The sequence below is a fragment of the Paroedura picta genome, chromosome 3 (assembly GCF_049243985.1).
Source record: "Paroedura picta isolate Pp20150507F chromosome 3, Ppicta_v3.0, whole genome shotgun sequence".
Taxonomy (NCBI): domain Eukaryota; kingdom Metazoa; phylum Chordata; class Lepidosauria; order Squamata; family Gekkonidae; genus Paroedura; species Paroedura picta.
Genome location: NC_135371.1, coordinates 8,257,611 through 8,277,018, shown reverse-complemented (window position 1 = coordinate 8,277,018; position 19,408 = coordinate 8,257,611). Strand labels below are relative to the sequence as shown.

The 19,408-nt window shown below is 45.4% G+C and overlaps 1 protein-coding gene across 4 annotated transcripts; it reads right to left on the bottom strand.

Moving 5' to 3' along the window:
• Positions 1-383: 383 nt before the first annotated feature.
• LOC143834311 (cytochrome P450 2K6-like) lies at positions 384-17,154 on the bottom strand. 4 transcript variants are annotated; one of them, XM_077331028.1, is made up of 10 exons: positions 16,931-17,139; positions 15,928-16,160; positions 11,919-12,081; positions 10,582-10,731; positions 8,236-8,396; positions 5,315-5,488; positions 3,505-3,649; positions 2,991-3,175; positions 1,785-1,926; positions 384-1,133 (listed from the first exon to the last, which is right to left on the bottom strand). In XM_077331028.1, exons 2-10 carry the CDS (start codon positions 16,108-16,110, stop codon positions 946-948), a joined length of 1,491 nt encoding a protein of 496 aa, XP_077187143.1. In that variant the 5' UTR covers positions 16,111-16,160; positions 16,931-17,139; the 3' UTR covers positions 384-945. The 4 variants fall into 4 exon arrangements, with proteins under 4 accessions (XP_077187143.1, XP_077187147.1, XP_077187146.1 ...); XM_077331032.1 differs by lacking the exon at positions 16,931-17,139 and adding an exon at positions 14,497-14,581 and having other exon boundaries at positions 15,928-15,984; XM_077331031.1 differs by lacking the exon at positions 15,928-16,160 and having other exon boundaries at positions 16,931-17,154.
• Positions 17,155-19,408: the final 2,254 nt, after the last annotated feature.

Sequence of the window (19,408 nt, the reverse complement as noted above, 5' to 3'; positions counted from 1 at the left end):
ACAGCGGCCGCTAGCGGGCAGGTGGCTGGGTGCGGGAGGGCCCCCCCCTCCCCCCCAGGCTGGGCACCCCCCCCCCGATGTTACCTGTGCTAACGCTCACAGGAAGGATGGGTTAGAAAAATATAGATGATGATGATTATGTACATCAAAACAAACAGGACCCAAATTTCAAATGTCAAGTCATGATGTTTTCAACTTTTTCAAATTTCAACTTCAGCACTGTCCCAGGGCTACTTAATGGGATCCGACTGGCACATAAAGGGCTCAAAATCAAGGTGATGGGTTGGATCCAACCAGGTATTCCATTGTTGATAAAGCCGTCAATTGTGACTGTCCCAAAGTCTGTGCTAGAAATCAAGAGACCTGCATAAACAAAACCCATGTAGGATTGAGACTGTAGCAGTCAGTCAGTCAGTAACCTTTTATTGGCATAAAATAAGTGTAAAACATATAGAAATAGGGCTTAGAAAAGCAACGAGATAATAAAATATAGGCCATGGGGTTATATAACCAAACAAATCTTAAAATGGTAAAATATAGAATACAAAACAGGCAGCATATTATAAAAGCATCTTAGACTCCGGTGACTGTAATGGTTACCTCTGGATCTCTGTCAGAGAGCAGAAATTGCAAGCCTTACTTACAGAAGGCTTGTTTCCCAGCAAGGAAACAAAACTGTCATCCCGACATTGCTCATATAAAGGGCAGTCTAACAAAATGTGGGAGATGGAGTCAGGGCAGCCAGAACTGCATGGACAGAGTCTCGCCTGATATGGGATACGGATAGGAAATCCAGAGCCAGACTGACTGGGAAAACTGGTTGGATCTGACCCTGTGAAGCTGATTCCTCTGAGGCCACTGCCATGAAAGGTCTTCACCAGGCATGGAGCTGCAGAAAAGACTAAGGAAGCACACTGGAAGAACTAAGCAAGACAGAGTTGAACCTTACGAACGTGACAAAGCACAGCACATGTAAGGTACTGGAAGTGCCATTAACCCAACCAATGGTGTGAAGTCCAGGTCATCTTTAGACATTCCAGGGGCCAGCTGGAAAGTGAATTTCTGGAGAAGGCTTGTAAAGAACAAGAAGAGCTCCATCTTAGCAAGGGTTTCCCCTGCACAAATTCTTCGACCTGTAACAACAGAGAAGGAAGTCCAGTTTAATGAATTTTTGACAAGGTTTTATAAAGTAGGACTTAAAAGGGATATTGGTTTCTTATATCACTACATATGCTAACCTCATTCAGCCCTTAGGTCTGTATTCTCGCCAAACACCCAGTAGGTCCATACATCCTCTTTATTTATCTGTAACAGCGGACTTGCTGTTATAATAACTTGCTAAGGGCTAAGTGGGCGTGGCCTGTCAGAGGCAGGGCCCAATTGGGGCTTGTGATTCTTGACAGGTTCTTGACACCCATATCTCTACACCCATGCCCCTCATTTGTCACCACACCACAACAACCTCCCACACAACGCACACATTCAACCCCACAGACTGGACAACTCCTCCCCTTCCTCTTCCTACTGCCCCACTCTAGCACCTGTTGTATTCTTGGATACAACAGGCTTTGCCCCTAGTTTGGAATAATAGATTAGAATAGTAGCTTATAATGTCCTGTAATGAATGTAATGTAGTTTCGAATGGTAGATTGGAATATATTTCTCTGGCCTGGTTCTGCAGAATGAGAAATGGCCATCTGTTATGGCATTCTTCCAAGTCAACGTACTTAGGATTCAGACACCTTAGCCAGTAATTAAGCTGATCAATGTCTAGATGTAGATACCTGCAGAGAAAGGCATGAATGCATCTCTCTTTATGAACTTTCCATCAGAGTCCAGAAAATGCTCAGGGTAGAATTTAAGTGGTTTCTCCCACTGAGTTTCATCTTGCAGCACAGAGCCCAGCAATGGGAGGATGTAAGTCCCCTGCAAAGACAAAGCAGTGGGTTATTGGTCAGGTGGGAATTAAGATCACTTTGGAAACTAGACTTGTTTGGTCTGCAGTAGAAAAGCTAAATTCAAGGCCAAGAGCACCATAGAGACAAACAAGAATTTATAGATACAAGCTTTCGAGACTCAAAGCTCCCTTCATGAACTCTGACAAAGGGAACTTTGACTCTCCATAGCTGCCCTAAAAAACTTGCTAGTTTCTAAGGAGTGACTGGACTGGAATCAAGAAAATAAATAAGCTAGCCATGCTTTTAGCTAAGTATATGACCCCTCAAAGAAAGAAAATGGCAGCCTTGCGTATTTAACAAGTTGATTTTCTTACCCCACTTTTCACTACCAAAAGGAGGCCTAAAGCAGTTTACAATTACCTTCCATTCCTCTTCCCACGACAGGCACCCTGTGAGGTTGGTAGGGCTCAGAGAGCTCTGAAAGAACTGTCTAGTCTAAGGTCACCCAGCTGGCTGCATGTGGAGGACTGGGGAATCAAACCCAGCTCGCCAGATTAGAGGCCTCTGCTTTTAACCACAGCACCAAGCTGGCTTGACCTACTTGTGAACTCAAGTGCAAGGAAAACCAGGTAAGGATTTGCCTTGAATGAAGAACACTGAAAAATGTATAGTATTTTGGCATGCATTAACTACATCTGGCTGTGTTTATGTTCACATCATTTCAACCAAAAGGGCAAGGAATGAATGAAGCTTTATTCTTGTAGTCTGCCTTTACTGTTCAGCTCAGGGCAGGTCACATCAGTCAATGAATACAATTATTGATAACATTAAATGTTAAAATCATATTTTATGTTAAAAACACATTTCAGTTTCCTAGCACAACCAAACGAATTGAGTGCTGAGGGGGGGTCTCATTTTTGAGTAGGTGGAATTACCTTTGGCATGGCTCCTCCATTAGTATTAATGAGATTTAGCTTGGGTTAACTTAATTCTGCAAAATATTTGCAAAGAGGCTCTTCTGATGAATCAATGAACAAACATGGCAGAATCAACTGAGCCAGGATTGGAAAGCAATGAAATAAGACTGATCACCTTGGGAATGTTGTAGCCTTTAAGAGTGACATCCACCGTGGTTGCGCGTGGCACGTTTGTAGGGATAATGTTAGCAAACCTCTGAACCTCATGGATTACGGCATCCGTGTACGGCATTTTTGCACGGTGCTCTGTCCGTGGCTGAGCAGATCCCACTACCTGTGCAATTTCTTCTTGGACTTTGTCTGAGGAAATAAAACATTTCTTTTCACAATAGGATGGTATGCAGGCTCTGCCCCCTCCCAGGTGCAGAAACAACTAGAGAACTCAACTCACACTTGGGAGTGGTGATGGGAAGCGGTGGAACTGGCAGGGCTTGTGGCAAAGTCCATTAAGGCAGGAGGGGAAATGCTGCGGCCCACATCTGAAGCTCCCATGATACAACAGCATTATGATGCTGGCTGATTTGTTTTCAATACCCTTCTGATGCTACTCTATTCCAAACCCCTACTGCATATAATTACAGTCCAGAAACCTTAGCAGGTTGGGCTCAATACAATGGAAACCAACTGACTCTGGATTTCGGGGTACTTCATCATTAAAAGGAGGCCCCAGCGGAGTGTCGTCGAGGTGGTCTCTGTGCCAGCACCGAATAAGTTGGCCACCAGGGCTGTCAGGTTCTCGTTATGGAAAAAGCCGTTATCCGTCTTGTTCTTCTCCTACAGGGATAAAAATGAAGTCATGATTACTTTGAACGGCTAGAAAGAACTCCACAGCATTTATTTATTTATTTATTTATTTATAATTGGATTTATATACCGCCATTCGCCAAAAGGTCTCACGGCGGTTCACAATAAAATATAAAATCTAAGTAAAATCACATAAAATCCCATAAATACCCCATTATTACAATAAAAGATGGCATTCTATTCTATAACTTTCCCCACTTTCCCCGCTTGTTCAGAGAGATGTCGGCCATTAATTCTGTAAGAGAGAGAGGAGAGAAAGACTGGCCGATGGATTAGGGATCTTGGATGGAACCCGGGCTCTGCCCTGGCCTCAACCATATGCCTGGCGGAAGAGCTCTGTCTTACAGGCCCTGCAGAAAGATGTTAATTCCAACAGGGCCCTTAGCTCCTCTGGGAGCTCATTCCACCAGGCTGGGGCCAGGATCGAAAAGGCCCTGGCCCTGGTCGAGGCCAGGCGAACGTCCCATTGACAGGAATAGAGAGGAGTGATAATGGAAACAAATCTCTGAGACATGCAGAAGCAGAAAATGGTTATGGGTAACCAGACTGATCCAAAGCAAACCTCAAAACCAACAGCCACATAATACATAGGTGGCTTTTGTGTTGGATTTTGCCATATGCCAGTCCCTCTAAAGAGCAACTGATGTGATCCAAGTTTGGGAAACCACCTGTTACCATAGAGCCCTGCCTGCATCCCTTGATCTCATTGGGGACAAAGGCAGGGTATGGATATCTAAATTGGGGACCCCAACATGGTGCCAGTAGGGGTCACAGTGCCCACAAAGGTATCCTGCTATGCAGAGTCTCTGCCTTAAATGTTGATGAGTTACTATGACAGTTATTCATAACTTCACTCTCTGGAATTGTGTGCTTTGCTCTGCCTCCCCAGACAGCCATTTTGTCCTTGGGCCCACCACCCTGTGCCAGAATGCCAAAGCTGCCCATAGGCTCAAACTACTGGGGACCCGTGATCGAAATCACTGAGCCTGAGTTTCACTGTCTCAGAGCTCTGCCCCAGGTGACAACAGTAGCATTGCTTGCAGTGAGGAAATGATGACCCTGGGAAGGGGAAAAGAAAGAGCAGAGGGAAATTAAGAAATCAAAGGATGAAGAAGAGCTTCTTTCTGCGCCCTGCTCTTCACTACCAGATGGAATCTCAAAGCAGCTTACAATGACCTACCCCTCCTCTCCCCATAACAGACACCCTGTGAGGTAGGTGGGGCTGAGAGAGCTCTGAGAGAACTGTGACTGGCCCAAGGTCACCCAACTGGCTGCATCTGGAGGAGAAGTAGGGAATCAAACCAAGCTCTCTAGATTAGAGGCCATTGCTCTTAACCACTTCATCAAACTAGCTCTCTACACCAAGCTGATAGGAAGGAGCAGGAGTGCAGAACACATGAGGTTTTCTCCTGGTGTTCCCTGTCCCCCTTTTTACCTGTGAGTAACATGTGACCTATACAGACAGTTCCGGTCACAAGTCAGCAACTGCTGAAAATAAGGAAATCCATGCTGGTTTGATCGGATGTTCTTTCCCAAAGCTAGATGAGCCATGCATTCATGCACAAAGGGTGTACTTAAAACTCAGATGCTCACTGTTCACCTGCAGCTATTAATATATTTAAAAGGTGGCATTACCTCTTGCTGCCGGATAAGGAATGAATCGATCAAGCTTCTTTGGTCATTGGCATCCAGTTCCTTCAGGTGTTCTATGAAGGTGGCCTTTATGAAGTCATAGAATTCATCTCTGTTTTTCAAAAGTTTCTTACGAGCCCCCAAAAGCAAGCCCAGAGCAGGAAACACGTTATACAGCTGGGGGGGGGGGAGATAAAAGATGAGCAATACAATGATTAGCAACGTTTCTCAGGCAACAAGGGAAAAGTGTTTTTACTTCAATATCTTGGCTCATTGTGTCCAAAGAGTCACCAGAGACATAGAATATTCAGCTGGCAGCTGTGTCTGGAAAAGGCTCTGTGACCCAGCTGACTTGGTCTGTATACCCTGTGGGGCTTCCTTACTTCCGGCTGTAGAAATGAATGAAGCTCTTGAAGCAGAGCTAGACTCAAGCAGAGCTAGACTCCAGTAGCATTTCAGAGACCAACAAGATTTTCTGGAATACAAGCTTTTGAATATCAAAACTCCCTTTGTCATGTATCTGGTGAAAGGTCAAGGCACAGTTCAAATTGCTGGAGGAGCAGAGAGAGGCCACAGGTGATGAGGACACAGGAGAATAAAGTCAGGATCAGGACAGAAACCAGGATCTGTTTGGAGAGTCCATGGCCAAACAGAAATATAGACAAAGGTAGGGAGAAGAAGAGGAGTTGGGTTTTATACCCTGCTTTTCACTACCTGAAGGAGTCTTGAAGCTGCTTCCCCGCAACAGACACCCTGTGAGGTAGGTGGGGTTCAGAGAGCTCTGACAGAACTACTGTGTGAGAACAGCTCTAAGAGGACTGTGACCAGCCCGAGGTCCCCCAGCTGGCTGGCTGTGGAGGAGGAGCGGGAAATCCAACCTGCTTCTCCAGATTAGAAGCCACCACTCTTAAGCACTGTACCTAGTAGGTGTGAAGTCAAACTCTACCAAGAAGAAAAGGTCAAGTATGAGAGTCAGTGTGGTGTAAATAAATAAGTAAATCTTTATTTTTCTTGCCTATCCTTCTACTACAGCTCGGGGGGGGGGGGAACAACATCATTATACATCATTTGGTGGTGGACGCCAATCAGAACCAGAATTTGATTCCCATCTCCTCCAAACTAAGCCTGTTTGGTGACCTTGGGCCAGTCATAGTTCTCTCAGAGTTTCCTCAATCCCACCTACCTCATAGGACATCCGTAGTGGGGAGAGGAGGGGAAGGCGATTGTAAGCTGCTTTGAGACTCCTGCAGGTAGTGAAAAGCGGGGTATAAAACACAACTCTTCATCGTCCTCTTCTTCAATCCGGTAGAGATGAATACAGGGTTAACACAATTTCCCTCTCTCCCTCTCACTCCAGCCCTCAAGAGCACCTAATTAGTAATACTTATCTATTAGCCTGGGACAATACGAATCTGTTGACATGGCTCCAAATCCAGAAGAAGTGAGTCCTGCATATAAGCCAACCACCACATAAGTCGAAGCACCTAATTTTACCACAAAATCTGGGTAGACTTTTTGACTCGCATATAAACTGAGGATGGGAAATGCTCCATCATCACAGACTCTCACATCCAGCCTTCTCCCCCCCCCAACAAATACAGAAAAGTCAAGGAGATGAATAGCTGCTGGCTTTTGTACCCCGCTTTTCACTAACCAAAGGAGTCTCAAAGTGGCTTACAATTGCCTTCCCTTCCTTTCTTGATGCCAGACACCCTGAGAGAGCTCTGACAGAACTGTTCCATGAAAATAGCTCTAGCAGGAGAACCAAACAGTGCCCCCCAGGCCAGCATACCAGAGCAGAAGTTGGCAACCTACTACAACAAGTACAACAGCTACCAAACTGGGAGCATGGACAACTCTAACTACAACTGCAGTGCCCCCAGAACAAAACACTGAAATAAAGAACTGTAAAACTGTACATTGTAAGAACTGTAAACATCAAGTTTTAAAAGAAACACAACCCCAAGAAAAATAGGCAAATGCTACCCCTCAGATAAAAGAAAAAAAGAAACACTAGGAGAAAGAAACAGTAAATCCTAAAGTACCCCCAAAACCCACCCCACCCCACCCACAGAAACCAAATGAATAGTTTGGAAGATGTGATTAAGAAGAGGAAGAACTGAAGGCAAAAGGAAAAAAAAGGTAAGAATCCCTCAGTCAAATTGTTGATGTCCTACAAGATGCCAGAGCAAGCTCAGCTTGCAGTACATATTTGCAAACAGCAATGCAACGACTGAATGGCTGGAGTAGACTTTTATTTCAATTACCATATATACCTGTGTATAAGCCGAAGAGGGCTTTTTCAGTGTGAAAAACTAGGCTTATATGCGAGTATATAGGGTATACTTGACACCCCCAACACACACCATTTTCTTCAGAGGGAATGAGGATGGGGGTGTTATTTGCCCCATCAGGGGGCACCTTCTGGTGTCCTTTCATCTTAGCAAAAATGGTGCAGAAGAGAGGGAAGAACTTCTCCCCCACCCCCCGTGCTATGGCCCAAAGCCATATTGGGCCCTTGTGGCACTGTTGAAACTCCTGCCCTCAGTCTGGCAGCCCATCCTTGTGGTGGAGTTGTAGATGCCACTGATGTCTAGTTCATCGGAAAGAAGGCAAGGAAAGAAAGCAGAACAGAAAACAGGTTTAGGGAGGTGAATGCATCCCTTCCCTCTGAGCACCAGAACTAGGGTTGCCAACTCCAGGTTAAAGCATTCCTGGAGATTTGGGGTAGAGCCCTGGAGGGGATGGGGATTTGGGAACAGAGTATGCTAAGCAGGGGTGCAATGCCACAGAGTTTGTCCTCCATAGCAGCCCTTTTCTCCAAAGGAATTGATCTCTGTTGCCTGGAATCATGACTTAGAGGTTGGCAACCTTAAACAGAACTGGAAACACTTCTCTAAGAGATGTTGAAGCGGAAGGGTCACCTGGACTGAAGGGCTTCCAGCAAGCCGGCCGTTTTCACTGAGCATACTCAAGAGTCTTAGAAATGTGGGATCGTCGTATTCAAATCGTTTGGCGAGTAATATCGATACTATAATATTGGAAACGGCAGTGTTCATGATTTCAGTGTTCTCAAATGGTTTTCCTACACCAATAAAGAAATCAGAGAGTGTTCAATTGGGAAAGAGCCTTACTATTACCACTGTGACAGAATTAGATTGGTAACCGTGGGGTCGTAGAATAACGTTTTGAGTCCAGGGGCACCTCTAAGGCCAACCCAAATTTATTCCAGGTGTAAGCTTTCCTCGTGTGTGCGAGGAAGGGCGCTGTGCACACAAAATCCTACACCTTGAATAAGCTAGAACTTTGTCCTATTACCATTGCCTTTCTTTGGCTTGGGATCCCAGAGAGAGTGGACACTAGGGTTGGGTGCTTCAGTGTCCGAAGTGGCCATTCGTGCTCGAAGCAGCCAGTGCCACGCCACGGGGGGGGGGGTGGAGGCGCGGGTGCCGGCGGGCACACACATGCAGGCGCAGAGCTGTGCACCTGTGTGTGTGCGCCCACAGGTGTGCCGACATCCACACCTCCCCTCCTCCCGCAGCGCTGGCTGCAGATGCCAAAGCGTCCAACCCTAGCTCCCATTAGTGATAAGGGAAGAGTAAAAGCTCCTCCAAGACCACAAGTGGTGTTCTTTCCTGCCACAGAGCCAGTTGTTTCCCCCTCTCTGGCCCTTGCCTGAGTCTGGCATTGATTTTTGTACTCCGTATACTTTGGGCAGAGCTTGAAATCTTTGTAAACAGCATATTTATTCCATGGGAATGTCTGTCCGGAGCCCTTCTTGTCAGCCACTCTGCTTTAGAAGAACGCAAAGGATTGCTCAGGGCAAGATGGACAAGTGGCACTGTGGACACCAAGAGGCCAGCCAATCGCCACTCTGCACCGTCGGCTGCTTCGGGAAACAGGAAGAGCCTTTTTGTTCCACGACTTAATCACATTTTGAAGTTTGTGTAAACACAGGATGACATCGGAAAAGGCCCCTCCGCACTTCTTCACCTCCCTTCCCATCTGAACCTGGATATACAATCTAATCCTAAATTATTCTGATCCATTGGACAATGCTGAAGCGCTTTTAATTGGGCACTGAGTTTTAAAACTTTAATAGTTGTGCATCTATTATGTATGGGTTTTTATTCTTGTTAGTCACCACAAGTCTGTTGCCCGAGAGGGATGGCCAATAAATCAAATGTTTAAAGATTATTAATTAAATGCATTGTCAAAGACTTTCAGGACCAGAATAAACTGGCACTTGTAGTATTCTTGGTTGTGGGACCATGTTCTGGTAGTTTTTGCCCCTAAGATTTCACCTGGATCTGTGGCTGGCATCTTCAGAGGTTTGTCACAACAAGATGTGCAACTCTTAGACTGTTTCCACATTAGGAGACATACCTTGTTTTTGCCTTACTTAGTATTCCTGCGGGATGCTGTGAGTCGACTCTAGCCTTTCCACATTTGGGCTTTCCTCCCCTTATTTCCCAGGCTGAAATGTGCGACATGCTTTCAGCACCGAGTTCAACAGAGGCGGCCTCTCATCATGCATTGCTCCCTTCCCCTTTTCCAAAAAGTGTGTTTTATTTAATGGCGCCTGCTTTGACCTTTGCTTTCATTGTGCCCCTTAATCCCACATTCAGCGTCCTTGATAACCTCCCTCAGTTCCCCACAAATTGTCCAGAATGGAATTTAAAGGGCAATTTGGATCTGTGCCTGTAGAAGCAAATGTGAAGAAACGGACAAAAAAGATAACCCTTTAAAAATGCAAATCTGAATGATATCCCCAGTGCAGAAACAGTCTCCATGTATCTCTCCATGCCACAGAAAGATAAGTGTCTTGTTTTGACAGACCTCTGAAAATGCCAGGCACAAATTGCAGGCAAAACACTAGGAGCAAAAACTAACAGAACATGGCCCCACAACCTGAGCAAACTACAAAACCCATTTATTAATTAAAATCAAAGATTTATTTTAAAGGTCCCAAAGTTAAAAACATAATTGAGTGGCTTAACGGAGTTTTCAGACTTAAAACACGCACCATAAAGATAGGGTTGAAAGATCAGCTCCTTAATAGGAAGCCTGGTAAATAGAAATGTGTCCTGGTAGCTAAGGGGGCTTAGCATAGCTCCTAAGGGAACCTTGGAGGATGTACATTTGGAAGTCAGAGATATGTGATATTGTCAGAGCTCCCAAGCAACAGTTGCTAAAATTCCTTGGGAAAGTCCTACCAATAAGTTATTAAAAACCAGTTTGTGGAGATACAGCAGAAAACCCCAGCTCACCTCCATAAGATTCAAATCTCTCTATCAAGAAACCACACTCCTCTACGATCCTGTCTTCAATGGTCTTCTTGCCCATTCCGTAGTCCCGTAAGGTGGTTAATGTAAACCGTCGCATCACTTTCCAGTTCTCACCGTGGGCAAAAACAATACCTGAATGAAAGTGATGGCCAGATTTCAAGTTGGCATGGCATGAGGGGATTGAAGTCCGCATCTCCAAAATACTACTCCTACACTCTTCACCACTACACTGTACTAAGTGCCGTGTTTAGGAAGCAGGTCACTCAAATGTCAGAGGTAATGGGCAGGATTTCCCTCCTTGACAACATTACCTGTTTTCCACTTTACTTTCCCCCCTATGACAGTTCTCCCAGCATGCTCCCCGGAGACCATCATGCTATGCGAACACCAATTTCCTAGTGATCCCTTGCTCCAGGGACAATTGCCTGCTCTTGACCAGAGCCAGGGACATTTCGCTGGGGAGAGCCAGGACCTGACAGAGCTGTCAAAGTTCCACAGGGCCTGTAAAATGGCGTTCTTCCACTAGGCCTACAGTTGAGACCAGGGAGCTTCCTCTGTTCTCCTTTCTCTCGGCTCCCTGTTTATTGCTGTCATTTCCAGTCTGGGCTAGCTGGGGGAGGGGGCTAAGAGGTAGAGGCGTGCAGGGATGGGGGTTTAAAATGTATTTTAGTAGTAGATTTTTATTGGATACTTTTTTTTACTATTGTGATATGTGACTTTATTGCTTTTAATCACCCTGATCCCACATGGGGAGGGGCAGTAAAGAAAGAAAAATAGTTATTAAAATTATTAATATTAATAGTTCCTTGGATAAGATAGGTTGAACATTGGGACACTTGCTCCTTTATATAGTAAAAAGGGTTATGAGGATTCTGTTTTCCTACTCGCAACTGTATCCCATAATGTACGCTCTTTACTAACTGAATAGCACAGAACTCAGTGCAATCTGGAAATGCAGCGCATCTGGAAAGCAGGGGACTCCTGCCCAGTCCAGTGGACCTGGCAACCCTACTGTCACTACATCCACTGGCAGTGAATTCCAGAGTTTAAGGACTCATGAAGTAAAGAACTATTTCCTTTTGTCTGCCCAGAGTCTGTCAACCAACAACTTCCTTGGGTGTCCCCTAGGTTTTCTTACTGTGCCAACCCTAAGCATAATTTTATTGTATGGCATGAAGACTAGCTGATGGCTACAGATCTTCACAACAGAGTGGGAAAATAAGCCAATTACTCTTAAGCTAAATCCCTTAGTCCTTTATGACTTCCCATTGTTATGTTTCATATATAGAGTAGCCACAATAGGAATGGAGGGACCTCACCATGACCCTCCAGAATATCATCAAATATTGGGACGAAGGGCCTCTCAGCAAAGGCCTCGGCCTGGTTCACCAAAGCTTCCTTTACGGTCTCATACCCTGTGAGCACTACCATTTTCTGGGATCCAAACTGAAGAGTGAATACCGGGCCGTACTGTTTGGATAGCTGAAAAAAAAACAGAAAAACCCAAGAAAACAAGTCAGAAACATCATCCTGAGCCATTAGGTATAAACAGCCCATCACAGAACCAAGAGAGCAATTTCACACCCATCGTTTGAGCAGTCTGGAATTCCTTTTGTCCAATAGTTTTAATTATTTTTGTACTGCCTGCTTCCTAGTCAGGTTGAGAATGGACAGGGTTCCAACAGGCCTAGAGAACAAATGGCACATCCCTTTAATTAAGGCTGCCAGTCCCCAGGGAGGACCTGGGAATCCCCTGCTTTTACAGCTCATTTCCAGGCAACGAGTCCATGGAGAGTGGCAGGATATATAGTAAATTAATAAATAACAAATTAATAGCAGATATCAATTCGCCTGGAGAAAAAGGCTGCTTGGGAGCGTAGACTCCATAGTATAATTCTCCGCTGGTGTCTGTCCTCATCCTAAATCCCATCCACTCCCGGCTCCACCTGCATAATTTCCAGGTATTTCCCAACCCATAACTGGCAACTCTATATTTTATAGGTTTTTTTAATGCAAATAAAGGTTGTTGTTGTTATTGTTATAGAGTTTTATCTACCAGGTGATGTTATTTACCTCCACAGCATGAAAAATTTCAGCTGCCCATTTCAATACATTATTAAAGGGACAGGACATTTTTCTCCAGGCCTGTTGGCAACCCTAGGCATGCATGACACACCCACAGATATAAAATATAACTCATTTCCATGGATTTAATGTTATACACTGCCCTGAGATTACTTGCTTGAGAGGGGGTGGAATAAAGATAGAGGAAATAAAGAATATGTTAAAGCATCACTGCGGGGGGGGGCTCTTAAACAATAAAGGAAACAGCAAGCAACCTAGTGAACTACCACAGATACAAACGTTAACCTTTAAGAATCGGATTATGTATTATTATTATTAAAATATGCACGTAACCTCGCCATCCTGTAAAAAGGGATATTTGGAGGGGGGTGGGATTAGAAAAAGGAGGCCACTCTTGAAAGTAAATGGGAGAAAAACTCTGGAAGAAGCTTGTGAAGGAGGGAGCTGAAAAGGGTGGTGTTTTCTACTGGGAAAACTGCAGCAGTTCCAGAGAAGAAGGTGCCACCCTGGGGAGGGGCTAAGAAGCAGTTGGGCAGGAGAGAATGGATCTGACCCTGACAGCCGGACTTTGACTCTGGCAGCCTGACTACAGGAGAGGCAAAACTGGTTTTATGGGTGGGCCAGGCCATGACTCCGATTAGGACTGCAGCAGAGGGAGAGAAGGGCCTTCTGGTTCTCCCCCACATTTCCCCAGCTGTTTCTGCAACATTTCCTCCTGGGGCTCCTATTCCTCACCTGGGTGGAGCAAACAGCACTCCCTGAAGTCCTTTCAGGCTGGGAAAATAGTGTGGGGGTTGGGGGGCTGGACCCCTGAATGTGACCCTGCTGGACTTTGTGATCAGAACCCAAATATTAACAGGACAACCCTAAACAACTCACTGGCTTAAAATGGCCGTAAAAATATTGGGGTTTGATGGTAAAAAAATATTGAGGATATCACTGGGATTTTGATTTCTATCAATATCTTAACTGGGAAAAATAAAATATGATTAAACCTTTTGTGGAAGCTGGTCAACCTACACTAATCTCCCAGTCAGTTTGTTCAGCGGTGTGAGAAAATTGTAGATAAAAGCTGCCAGGTGATAACAGCAGGTTCTTAGCTATTTTCTTCTTATTTCAAATAATAAGGCACATCATCTTCTGTAGTAAAACTGAATATGTTTACTCACACACTAAACAACAGTCAAACACAATCTTGAACAGTAACCTTTCCTCTGAGGTAAAATCTGGTCTTAAGATAAACTCTTTTTCTATCCTTGTTCACATAAAGTTACCAATCTGGTTAGAACATTGTTTCTACGCCAGTTTGGTGTTGTGGTTAGGAGTGCAGATTTCTAATCTGGCATGCCGGGTTCGATTCTGCGCTCCCCCACATGCAACCAGCTGGGTGACCCTGGGCTCGCCACGGCACTGATAAAACTGTTCTGACCGAGCCTTAATATCAGGGCTCTCTCAGCCTCACCCACCCCACAGGGTGTCTGTTGTGGGGAGAGGAAAGGAAAGGGAAGGCGACCGTAAGCCGCTTTGAGTCTCCTTCGGGTAGGGAAAAGCAGCATATAAGAACCAACTCTTCTTCTTCTTCTTCATTTGATATTCACAACACAGACATAGTGATTTCTTTACATTTTCTGACAGAATAAACTGAACATTAACACAGAGAGTCTCAGTCAGGCTCTCTCTAACAACCAACTGTCAAAAGCTAACTGTCAAAATGGAACACTCCCATCATGCATCACTCCAGCCTCAGAGGGGGCAGGCAAGGATGCAAAGCAAGGATTTGAACAGAAAGAGCCAAGAGCAAATAACACATACACAGATATAAGATATAACTGATTTCCATGGACTGAATGTCGTTACCCTGCCCTGAGATGACCGGCTTGAGAGGGGTGGCACAAAGCTAGAGGAAATAAAGAAGCATTATTAAAGCATCCTTTGGGAGAAAAAAACCAAACGTTAAAACTAGAAAAATCAATAAAGGAAACAGCAAGCAACCGTAGTGAACTACCACAGATCCAAATGATAACCATTGAGAATAGTATTATGTATTATTATTAAAATATGCATAGATTGCTCCGTTTCCCCCCCCCCTTCCCCGCCCTTCAGGAAGGCTTCCAGGTTTGTAATCTTGCCATTCTGTAAAAAGGGATCTATGGAGGGGAGGGGGGATTAGAAAAAGGAGGCCCTCATGGGAGGAAGTGGGAGAAACACTCTGGAAGAAGCCTATGAAGGAGGGAGCTGAAAATTTTCTACTGGAGAACTGCAGCAGTTCCAGAGAAGCAGGCGACACCCTGGGGAGGGGCTCACAAGCAGCTGGGAGGAAGAGGACGGATCTGATCATGACAGCCAGACTTCAGAGAGGCAAAATTTGGTTTTCTGGGTGGGCCAGGCCATGACTCCGATTAGGACTGCAGCGGGGGGGGGGGACTTTTGCTTCTTCCTCCCATTTCCCCAGCTGTTTACTCTACATTTCCTCCTGGGGCTCCTATCCCTGGGTGGGGGAAACAGCACTCCTTGAAGCCGTTTTCAGTGCCGGGGAGAGGGGGGGGACTGGACTCCATAAGGTGACCCTGCTGGACTTTGTGATCAAAACCCAGATATTAACAGGACAACCCTAAACAGCTCACTTCCTTAAAATGACCTTAAAAGAGGAAAGGGGCACTGTCCTTGGGGCAACTCGATTTATCTTGCATTACTTTCCTTACAGCTCTGGGGTAAAGTCCACCATGCCTTTGCAATAGTCATTTCTGGGTGCGCTCAGAGTGGGGATAAATATGACCAGCAAACTGTCAGCCCTGCCAAAGTTGGTGACAGGCCCTGAAAATGTTTCTATGCAGCAATGATTCAGAGGGGTAGCCCTGTTGGTCTGAAGCAGCAAAACAAAATGTGAGTCCTGTGGCACCTTTAAGACCAACAGAGTTTTTACTCCAGGTATAAGCTTTGGTGTGCATGCACAGCGTCTGTATCTGAAGGAGTCTATCTGACAACATATGCATTTGTGGGTCTTAAAGGTGCCACTGGACTCACTTTGCTCCTCTGCACCAATGAATCTCATAGCTCCCCCATACAACGAACTCTATATTTCAGACAGAAACAGCAAAGAATTAAAGAGCAAATGTGTTATTTCACAAACTGTAGCCAGCCCTTGGGGGGGGAAGCCACTACAGTCGTCTTTGCCCAACAGAAATGACCAGTCTAAAACATGAATCTACAACTGTCACAGGAGCCACAATGACACATGTTTACCTTGCACATGGTTATGTACGGCTTCTTCAGGTCCATGAGGTGGAGATTTCCAATAAGCGGGAGCGGCCTCGGTCCTGGGGGGACGTTTTGGCTGCTGCCATTCCGGAAAGCGCCCGTTTTCCAAAGAAAGGTTATCGCAAGGACAAAGAGGAAAAATATGGAGAGAGGATCCATCCAATCCATTTCCTGCCAACCAGGAGTTTTACGAAGTAAACAAGGAGAGTGTCTCTCAGCTAGAGAAGGTGGAATGAGTTAATTAAGTGCACAATAAACTATATAAATAGGTAATCAGACATCAAATGGGTTTTTTGCTCTAGTTAATAAGTTATAATGATTCCCCTATCAGAATGCTTTCTGGTTCTCTTCCAGTTTCTTTTGGCTTCCAGCCATTCAGATATGCTCTTCCTGGGGGAGGTGGCAACTAGTTCCTCAAATGAAGACTTTGCCAAACAGATTTAGACTCCTTTGGCTTCTTCTGGAGGAGGCCGAGGGTTGAGGATCAGCTGAAGAGATTAGTCCAGATAAATGATGCTCCTTGAAAGGTGGATTTTGCCACAGGTCTCAGAACTTCATGAAAGGTCCTGCATTTTCCTCTAGCTTGATATTTACGGCCAGGGAAAGCTCAGCTTGTCAACCTACTGCTGGTTTGCACTCAAGATTATGTAGGACCTACATGTAGGTTGATTCCTCTCATGTAGTGAGAAGTGTTAGCAGAAATATATTTGTGGGCTGGGAAAGCTCAGTACAACAATTACACAAGCAGGTGTCTGGAAAACTCAAGTGTTAAACTCCACCAGTTCCCATTTCTCTTGCTGTCAGAGCTCCTGCATGTAGGAGGGGTTTAGGCTGCCAATATCCGGGTGGTAGCTGGAGATATTTTGGGAGTACAACCGCTCTACAGGCAAAAGAGATCAGCTCATCTGGAGGAAATGGAGACTTAGGAAGGTGGGCTCTACAGCGTTTTACCCCATAGGTAAACCTTCCCTCCCCAAGCCAAGCTCACCTCTGGCTCCACCCACAAGAACGCCCTGGGCCGTTTCCGCAGTTGTCCGTATTCTCCGGGTATCCCTCGTATTGGTCTCTGGGGAGGCAAATCACTTTGGCGCCTGGCTGTTTGCAGTATTTGCCTCCAAAGCACAGATCTGTGGATAAGCTTCGGTTCCTCCCTTCGCATTAACCTCCGGTCGGTGGTCTTCCTGGAGCCACCCCCGCCCCTTTTTCCCTTCTCTGCACATGCGCACTAACGATCGATCTATCACGAATAATGGGCGTCACAAATGCGAATTGACTTGCATGGCTCCATTGAAATACATTATAGTAGGAAAAGAGTTGCAGGGAAAACATGGAAGGGATTTTCCATTACAATAAGACAGACTCTTCAGGGTCTGGAATGACAGGTCCCAGAGTGGAATGACAGCCCCTGGGAGTACCGTGGGGCAGGGGTAGTCAACCTGTGGTCCTCCAGGTGTCCATAGACTACAATTCCCATGAGCCCCTGCTGGCAGGGGCTCATGGGAATTGTAGTCCATGGACATCTGGAGGACCACAGGTTGACTACCCCTGCCGTGGGGGATTTAGGACTGGAATGACAGGCCCCAAAGTGGTACTCCCAGGGTCTGTCATTCTGGGACCTGAGAAATCTACAACTCCCGGATTCTCTAGGGGCATTGGAAGGCAAGGATGGAGGAAAATGAGAGCAGAGGCGGGAGGTTAAAATACCCAACCCAGAGATGGACCGGAGTAGGAGAAAACAGGCCAGAAAGGAAAATTAGGGTGTTGGGGGGGGGAGAAAGGTGAATAATGCGGGTGCCAGGAATAGATGGAAAGGGTTTTAAGAGGGGCAGAATTTAGGGACTACCTGGGGGTCCCCTGGAATTACAGCTCACCTCCAGACTAAAGAGATCAATTTTCCTGGAGGAAATGGCCTCCATAGCATTCGACTCGAGGTCCTTCCCCACCCCAAATCCTGCCCCCACTACCAAAGTCTCTAGATATTTCCCAACCCAGAGCTTACCAGACCTGACCCCATAGCTTTATACTCCACCAAGTTCATTTCCTGCCCCAATTCCCAACCACTCCTGGCTCCACCCAAAAAGTCTCCAGGTATTTCCCAGTCCCGAGCTGGCAACCCTACCTGGAATTATAGTTTATCTCCAGGTGACAGAAATGACTTTCTGTGGAGAAAATGGCTACTTTGGAGGGTGGACTCCATAGCATTATACTCCACTGAAGTCCTTTCCTGCTCCCAAATCCTGCACACTCCTGGCTCCACCCACAAAGTCCCCAGGTAGTCCCCCCATCCAGAGCTGGCAAACCTAGCAGAATTTCTTATTCAGTTACGGTGTGATGGGACAATGACAACATATGCACCAAAAAGGTCCAGGTGGTATTCAAATGTGGCACTTTCTCTTTTTGGGGGGTTCTCTTATGCCAGCTTGGTGTAGTGATTAAAGAGCAGTGGCCTCTAATCTGGCAAGCTGGGTTTGATTCCCTACCCCTCCACCTTCTTCACATGCAGCCAGCTGGGTGACCTTGGGTCTGTTAGAGCTGTTCTCACAGAACAGTGCTGTCAGAGCTCTCCCAGCTCCATTTACCTCTCAGGGTGTCTGTGGTAGGGAGAAGGGAAGGCAATTGTTAGCCACTTTGAGACTCCTTCAAGTCATAAAAAACAGGGTATTAAAACCAACTCTTCTTCTTCTTCTTCTTCTTCTTCTTCTTCTTCTTCTTCTTCTTCTTCTTCTTCTTCTTCTTCTTCTTCTTCTTCTTTATGTACTTTGATTGAATTATTGTATCGTTTTAAATGCTTTTGACTGAGTTGTGATGATGTTATGTGTTCAGTCTTGTCCGACCCTCAGCGATTCTGTAGGAATTTTCCCCCCATATGTTTCTGTCAATGACTGCCTCTTTTAGTTGGTTCATGGTCATCCCTGTCAGACCAGCGGATCCTTTGGCGACCACATTTCCTTTTGCCGCTGACCATACCGAGCATTAATGATTTTTCTAATGCATTTGATCGCATGATGTGTCCAAAGTAAGTGAGCTTTAGCCATAATATCTTGCCTTCTAATGACATAGTTGGTTGGTAACTTGTCAATGGGATTTGCAGCATTCGTCTCCAACACCATAATTCAAAAGCATCTATTCTCCTACTGTCTTATTTCTTAAGGGTCCAGTTTTCGCATCCATAGCTTGTTATGGGGAATACAATTTTTCTTACTATCCTAACATTCAAAGGACCTAATGCGGGGTATCAAAAACAACTCTTCTTCTTCTTCTTTATGTGCTTTTATTGAATTATTGTACAGTTTTAAATGCTTCTGACTATCCTAACATTCAGAGGACCTAATGTGGGGTATTAAATGGCCACTGGATGTTAAACATTCTGATACAGATCAGTTTTTTTCAAGGGTAGCCTATTGGGATTTTATGGTAAAAATATTGAGATTGATACTGGGATTTTGTTTTCTATCAATGTCCCAGC

Excerpts from the sequence above, each read along its gene's own strand:
- LOC143834311 (XM_077331028.1), bottom strand. The coding sequence starts at position 16,110 with ATGGATTGGATGGATCCTCTCTCCATATTTTTCCTCTTTGTCCTTGCG. Across the intron at positions 5,489-8,235 it reads CTGGAAGCCCTTCAGTCCAG|CTGTATAACGTGTTTCCTGC; the intron begins GTGACCCTTCCG and ends CCCCCCCCCCAG. Across the intron at positions 1,927-2,990 it reads AAGGCTACAACATTCCCAAG|GGGACTTACATCCTCCCATT; the intron begins GTGATCAGTCTT and ends TTGTCTTTGCAG.